Source organism: Cornus florida, unplaced genomic scaffold (assembly GCF_030987335.1).
Source record: "Cornus florida cultivar Cherokee Brave unplaced genomic scaffold, ASM3098733v1 CherokeeBrave_3.0.0_Hap2_Chr05, whole genome shotgun sequence".
Classification (NCBI taxonomy): domain Eukaryota; kingdom Viridiplantae; phylum Streptophyta; class Magnoliopsida; order Cornales; family Cornaceae; genus Cornus; species Cornus florida.
In genome coordinates, this window is record NW_026775575.1 from 23,432,461 (window position 1) to 23,440,250 (window position 7,790).

At 39.3% G+C, this 7,790-nt stretch overlaps 1 protein-coding gene across 1 annotated transcript; it reads right to left on the minus strand.

Moving 5' to 3' along the window:
* Window positions 1-3,188: 3,188 nt before the first annotated feature.
* LOC132309092 (uncharacterized) lies at window positions 3,189-7,281 on the minus strand. Its single transcript, XM_059807445.1, has 7 exons — window positions 7,131-7,281; window positions 5,775-7,079; window positions 5,565-5,636; window positions 4,993-5,387; window positions 4,532-4,815; window positions 4,019-4,125; window positions 3,189-3,553 (listed from the first exon to the last, which is right to left on the minus strand). Exons 1-7 carry the CDS (start codon window positions 7,279-7,281, stop codon window positions 3,189-3,191), a joined length of 2,679 nt encoding a protein of 892 aa, XP_059663428.1.
* Window positions 7,282-7,790: the final 509 nt, after the last annotated feature.

The window sequence follows — 7,790 nt, forward strand, 5'->3', positions numbered from 1 at the left end:
GGCTTGTTGAAACACCGCTTTGTGTGCCTTTCTTCTTTCTGGAAGCCATGTAAAAGGAAAAACGAATTCTTGGAAGCCTTTTGTCGAACACTTGGCGGGCAGTCCCAAATTCTTACCTTGAAAACTTTGATTTCTTCTCCAAATAAGTGCAAGCAATTTTGATAATCACTGAATGGAATTGGTTTAGGGATGATAAGGAATATATATATATATATATATAAATCAAACTTCGCAATAGCACGAATCATTGTAAAATAGGGCTATTGGTCGGGTAAGTCGAACCACTGGGACTACGCTAATCTATGGCAACCTAAGTGTCTAAAGTCTTTTTAGAATGATAGAGGTGTTCATAGAGGATTTGTTGGTTGTCACTTAAGCTATGAAATTAAAGTGCATCAAATAAAAGCTTGCAAGAATTTAAAGGAGATGAAATACAAGTAAAGAGGACTAGGGAAGTGAATCCGCCTCCATCCCTATTCACATGCTAGATTAGAGCTAAATTGGGGGAAAAACAATATATACTATGGTCATGATACATAGCAACACTTGTTTGCTATAATATCCTCAAGAAGTTCATTAAATCTGAAGCAAGCATAATCCATCAAAGGTTAACATGTTTAGACTACCTAACTAAGGTGTAGCTTAACCACATTTACTTGAATGAAAGACTATCAAGCCCTAGATAAAATGATAAAGCACATGAAGGTAAGAAATAAGCATAAATCATCAAAGGTTTCACCTAAGCAATGATCTATCAAAGTCCTCCAACTCCATGCCATTAAAACAATTCCATGATCTCACTACCATTGTCACCATGAGAGTGCAAGCAACATGATTAAAAGAATAAACCATCAAAGATAGATAATTGACTCAACATTAATCATTTGAATACATGAAGATCCATTACAAAAGGCAAAATGCTCTAGACCATGAAAAGACCAAAGAATATACATTGTAATCCCCAAAGTATAGCCTAAATTAGAACATGCTTACAAGGGAGGGGCCTCATCACCTCCCTAGATGGAGGTTTAGTTACCCATGGAAGCTTTAGAAGAAGGAAGAAGCTTGGTTGCAACCTCCATTTTCGAGCTCCCTTTCCTTGGCTTCAAGAACTCTATCTTTTTCCTCCCATTTCTCTCTCCACAAATCTTGCAAAGATGAGATATCCTCTTGTTTGTGTGGTTCCCCTCCTTTGTGTAGACATCTTCTCCACCAAACAAGGCTCAACTCCCACCAAAAGATATCTCCAACCACCCCATAAAGATGGAAATCAGAAAATGAGGGAAACAAGGTGCAAGTGGGCTGAAGTGACGGTTCCCGGAGAGTATTCTGCCCATAGTTCGAGCGCTCGAACTAAGCACTTCGAGCGCTCGAAGTCAACTTACTCAGCTTTAAGATACTTTGGTAAAATGGCCATAACTTTCTACTCCGAACTCCAAATAATGAACCGTTTGAAGATTTGGAAAGCTAATTCAAAGCTCTAAGTATGCCATGTTTTAATGGAAGTCCAGTTCTCAAGTTTAGTGGGTCTAAAATGAAGAGCAAAGTCAAACTTCACTGCTGCCAGGCTGTTCTGCTCACCTTTGGTAAAAATGACATAACTCTTTGCTCCAAACTCCAAATGAGTCAAACTTTATGTCTATGGAAAGCTGACTCATAGCCCTTCATATTTCATGTTTTACTAAAGACCAAATTCGCATGTACAAAGGGTCAGAATTGGAGGCCAAAGTCTGATGGAAAATGAACCAGCGCCCGCGCTGTTACAGCCTTGCACCAATTTGCTACTTGCAACCTGAAATGATTTGGCTCAGCCCGAAGACGCAGCAATTCTTCCTAAAACTTTTTGTATAGAGCGTCATGAGTCCCATTGATCATTAATCTTGGCCAAAATGAAGGTCCCTGGCAACGGCGTGCTTTAATTCTTTAAGAACTCGTCAAAGCATCTCTTTTAACTCTCTTTGGGGAACCAACCTGAAAATAAACAAAAGCATGCAAATGAAACTAATCTATATAAAATAATCAAATAATTGACTTAACTAATGCAAATAAGGGCAAATGAATATGCAATATTCGGCGCTTATCATATATATATATATATATATAGGAGAATGTATAAGAAAGAAAGGATTTTGGGTAAGGGTAAGAATTTCTAATGTGGGTAGGAAAGATGGTGTCGGATGAATTCGGGTATATGGATTTATTTTGGAATTGAGTAATGGAATGAGGTTTGGATAATGGGCAGTAAGATGATGACTTTTGTAATTGGTGATGATGGGCAGTAGGATGGATGTATGGAACTGTGTTTGTATATATATAAATATATAACCTGTAAAGTGGGAGAGAGAATTGAGAAGCCGCCGACAGATTCTTTGTTTTTGCTTTTTCTTTTTTTTTTTTTCTTTTTTTTTTTACCTGTAAAAATAACCCGGGAGACGGTCGCCCATGGGCCGGGCGATCGATCGCCCAGACTTGCTTCTCGCTTCCTTTTTCTCGCCACCGGGCGATGGTCGCCCATGGGCCGGGCGATCGATCGCCCGGACCATTTTCTAGCTGCCCCGAAAATTCCATCCGGGCGATGGTCGCCCATAGGTCCGGCGATCATTCGCCCGGACCTGCTGCTGATATATATATATATATATATATATATATATATATATAATTTTAGGAAGCAAACTTCAAATGGCCATAACTTTGGCATCGGAGGTCCGTTTTGGACGCATTTTTTTTTCATTTTGGGTATTTTTTTCAAGATCTACGTGGTGCAAATAGCCGTAGGTGGTTTGGTTGATGTTTGGACCCAAAAAATGCTCCATTTGCTCCGATCATCCCTTTTTTCTTCTGAATGCCATGGAATTTTTTTTCTTCAAAACAAGCATGACTTGTAAACCTGCACAAGTAACTAAAAGCACTACAAAACAAATTAAATCCTTCTAATCTACTAAAACAAAAGATAAAATCAAGGAGAGAAAGAAAAAAAATAAATAAATAAAAAAACAAAAAATAAAAATAAAAATCTTATCTACACTTCCTACATTTAACGTCAGTAGGCGACGTGATACCTGGATGATTAAGTGGAGTAAATGGGATCCGTCAAAGTGACGGATTCAACTCCTTCTTTAGGCACAGAATCTTCAATGTACAACTTCAATCTCTGACGATTTACTTGTAGTGTCTTGCCTTTCTTTGGGTCAAAAATAGTGATAGCCCTGAACTTGGTATGGACCATCCCATCTTGAGCGCAATTTCCCTGGAAATAGCTTCAGCTTGGAGTTGAACAACCAGACTTTGTTACCTGGCTTGAAAGATTTTCTCACAATGTGCTTATCATGACACGCCTTGGTTCTAGCTTTGTAAATTCTTGCACTTTCGTAAGCATCATTGCGAAGTTCTTCTAACTCACTTAACTGCAACCTCCTCTTGGCCCCAGCTTGACTCATGTCAAAGTTCAATTTTTTCACGGCCCAAAAAGCTTTATGTTCCAATTCCACAGGTAAATGACATGCTTTCCCGAATACCAAGCGATATGGCAACATCCCAATTGGTGTCTTGAATGCTGTACGATACGCCCATAAAGCATTATTGAGACGCAATGACCAATCCTTTCGATCCGGTTAAACCGTCTTCTTAAGGATATGTTTGATCTCGCGATTTGAAATCTCTACTTGACCGCTTGTCTGAGGGTGGTAAGAAGTACCTACCTTGTGAGAGATGGAATATTTCTGAATTAAGATTCGAAGAAAGCGATTACAAAAATGCTTTCCACCATCGCTGATTACTGCCCTTGGCATTCCGAACCGACTAAAAATGTTGTTTTGAAGAAATTCAACCACCACCTTGTGGTCACTAGTCGTTGTTGCCACTGCTTATACCCACTTGGAGACGTAATCCACCCCTACCAAAATATACTCCTTGCCATGTGACATAGGGAATGGCCCCATGAAATCAATGCCCCAGACATAAAAAATTTCAATAACCAGAATTGAGGAGAGAGGCATCATGTCTCTTTTTGTAATGGTACCCAACTGTTGACATCGATCACAGGCCTTGGCAAATTTATGAGCATCTTTGAACAAGGAAGGCCAAGTTAGACCACTATGAAGAATCTTTGCTGCTGTCTTCTTCCCACTGAAATGGCCACCATAAGTAAGTGTGTGACAAAATTTCAGAACATTGGGAATTTCATTATCTGGTACACAACGACGAATAATTTGATCCGAGCAGTACTTATATAACTGTGGATCCTCCCAATGGTAATATTTCACTTGAGAGAAGAACCTATCTTTCTCATGTTTGGTCCAATTAGATGGAATTCTTCTGGATGCCTTCCAGTTTACAATATCAGCATACTATGGTGGATTCTCCTTCTGAAGTTGAAATAACTGTTCATCTAGGAATGAATCATGTAATGGAAGAGTACAATGATGAATCCACTAAAATTCTGGATAAGTGGTCTGCCACCACATTTTTCGAACCCTTCTTGTCTTTGATTTCTAGGTCGAATTCTTGTAGCAATAGAATCCACCTAATTAACCTTGGCTTGGTGTCCTTTTTGTTGAGTAAATGTCGAAGAGCTGCATGATCAGAAAACACAATAACTTTGGAACCCAACAAATAAGAGCGAAACTTGTCAAAAGCAAAGACCACTGCCAATAATTCCTTTTCAGTAGTGGTATAGTTCAATTGTGCCTCTATTAAGATCTTGCTTGCATAATAAATTACTTTTGGCAATTTCTCCATTCTCTGACCCAAGATGGCGCCAACTGCATAGTCTGATGCATCACATATAATCTCAAAAGGAAGAGACCAATCTGGAGCCTGCATTATGGGTGCAGAAGATAGTAAAGAGCGAAGTTGCTCAAATGCCTTTAGACACTTTCATAAAAGTGAAAAAGGAACATCCTTTCCCAATAAATTGCATAATGGCCTTGAGAGTTTACTGAAGTCTTTGATAAAACATTTGTAAAATCCTGCATGGCCGAGGAATAATCGCACTTGTCTCATCGATGATAGGGGAGGAATATTAGAGATAAGATCGACCTTAGCTTTATCTACTTCAATTCCTCTCTTGGATATTATATGGCCAAGGACAATTCCTTCTTGCACCATAAAGTGACTTTTCTCCCAACTTAAGATTAGATTCTTCTCTTTACATCGTTGAAGAACAAGCACTAAATTCTCCAGGCAATTATCGAATGAAGACCCAAACATCGAGAAGTTATCCATGAAGACTTTTAGAAAATTTTCAATCATATCAGAGAAAATAGCCATCATGCATCTCTGAAAAGTGGCTGGTGCATTACAGAGTCCGAAAGGCATACGGCGATAAGCAAAAGTACCATATGGACAGGTGAAAGTTGTCTTCTCCTGATCGTCAGGATGAATGGCAACTTGATTGTTTCAAGAATACCCATCCAAGAAGCAATAATATTTCTTCCCAGCCAGTTTCTCCAATATTTGATCAATAAAAGGGAGAGGAAAGTAATCCTTTCGTGTCTTGGAATTCAATTTGCAGTAATCTATGCACACTCGCCAACCTGTAGTAATGCGTTGGGGAAGTAAAGTACCTCCAGAATTTTTCACCATAGTGATCCCAGATTTCTTTGGAACCACTTGAATCGGGCTCACCCATTGACTGTCTGAAATTGGGTAAATAATGCCTGCATCAAGTAACTTGACTACTTCTTTTTTCACCACCTCTTTCATATTTGGATTTAACCTTCTTTATACTTTTCGCGAAGGTTTAGAATCTTCTTCTAAGAAAATCCGATGCATACATACTAAGGGATCAATCCCTTTGAGATCAGCCACACTCCAGCCAATAGCTTCTTGATGGTTGGCTAGTACTTCTAATAATTTCTCTTCTTGTACGTCTGATAGCTTTGCTGAAATAATTACTAGAAGAGTACTTTCTGGCCCAAGAAATGCATATTTCATATGAGAGGGTAACTGCTTCAGTTCTAGCTCTGGCGGACACTCCAAAGATGGTATAGGTGGTTTACTTGACAATTGTGGAAGTGGCTCAATAGGAATCTTCCATGGTGGAGTGTTATGTATACTCGCTACATCAAGCAGGGCATTCACCTCTTCAATACTTTTCTCAACATCAAATGACTCGGCATCAAAGTAAGATAGACATGCTTCCAGTGGATCTTTTGTCAATACAAATGGGGTCATCTTTTCAACACATTCATCGATGGCATCGACTAGAAAAAAATCATTATTATCTGAAGGGCATTGACTGGCATTGAAAATATTTAAGCGCACCTTCATATTACCAAAAGATACGCCCATGATGCCTGTCCTACAATTTATGCTCGCATTTGCTGTTGCAAGGAAAGGACGACCAAGGATCACAGAAATGTGCCTCCTTGGTTCCAGAACGGGCTCGGTATCTAGCACAATAAAGTCAACTGGGAAGTAGAATTTATCTACTTTGATGATTACATCTTCGATAACACCACGAGGCTGTTTAGTTGACCTATCTGCCAATTGGAGAATAATGGAGGTAGACTTTAATTCTCCTAATCCGAGTTGCAAATAAATCGAATAAGGAAGAAGGTTTACACTGGCACCCAAATCTAAGAGAGCTCGCTCTATTTGATGATTCCCTATTGTGCATGAAATTGTTGGAGCGCTTGGATCTTTGAATTTTGTAGCAGTGCAATGCTGGATTATGGAACCGACTTGCTCAATTAATAACACCTTCTTAGGAATATGGCTACTTGAATGCCTCTTCTGAGTACACATATCTTTCAAAAATTTGGCGTAAGTTGGAATTTGCTGAATTGCATCAAGCAATGGGAGATTAATCTTCACCTGTTTGAACATCTCCATTATGTCCTGAAGTTCACTTGCTTGCTTTGCTGCCTTTGATGTTTCTTGTAGTCTCTGAGGGAATGGCACAACAACATGCCTTTGTTCTGGAGATGGCTCAGTAGTTGGAGGTATTTCTTGTGCTTTTTCATTCCGCTCATTTTTCTCTTCAAGTCTATTCTTCCAATTTTCATCCTTCTTTGCTTCCTCTTCTTCTACCTTATTTTCAACTCTCTTACCACTTCTCAGAGTAGTAATTGATTGCACTAGTTCATGGTGAACTTATTAGCCAGTAATGTCATCAATTATACGCACACCTCTTGGATTAGCAACTGGTTGACTAGGAAGCTTGCCATCCTCTCTTCTGTTCAAGGCTTGAGCTAGTTGGCCAACTTGAGTCTCTAACTTGGCAAGGGATTGAGAATGAGACTGCACAAGTTGATTAGTTGGCTCTAACTGCTTTGCCATCATTGCCATCTGGAGGTTGACTGAATGCATTCATAGGAGTGAATCCTTGAGGATTTGAAGTTTGAATTGGAGATTGAAAATTGCCTTGCACTTGAGGCACTTGAGGTGGAAGAGCTGATGTCCCTGTGGCTAGATTTCTCCATGAGAAGTTAGGATGGTTTCTCCAAGTCGGATTGTAAGTGTTTGAATACATATTATTCCCTCCGGGCCTTCCATATGTAGCATTAACTTGCTCTTGTGGAATTTTTTAATATTGAGATGCACTTGGACAAATGGACACATGGTGAGTTGGACTGGAATAGAAAGAACACACTTCAAAGCCTTGAACATTAGTCACAGGAGGAATAAAATTTGACTGTGAAGTCATCAATTAATCAACCTTCTTGGTTAATGCCTCAATTTGGCTCACTAGCCCTTGATTTATCCCTACTTCATTCACATATTCTGCTCTCCTCAATATGGTAGGAGGTCTTGCTACTGGAGGTAAGACATGTTGTGTAGAATTATCA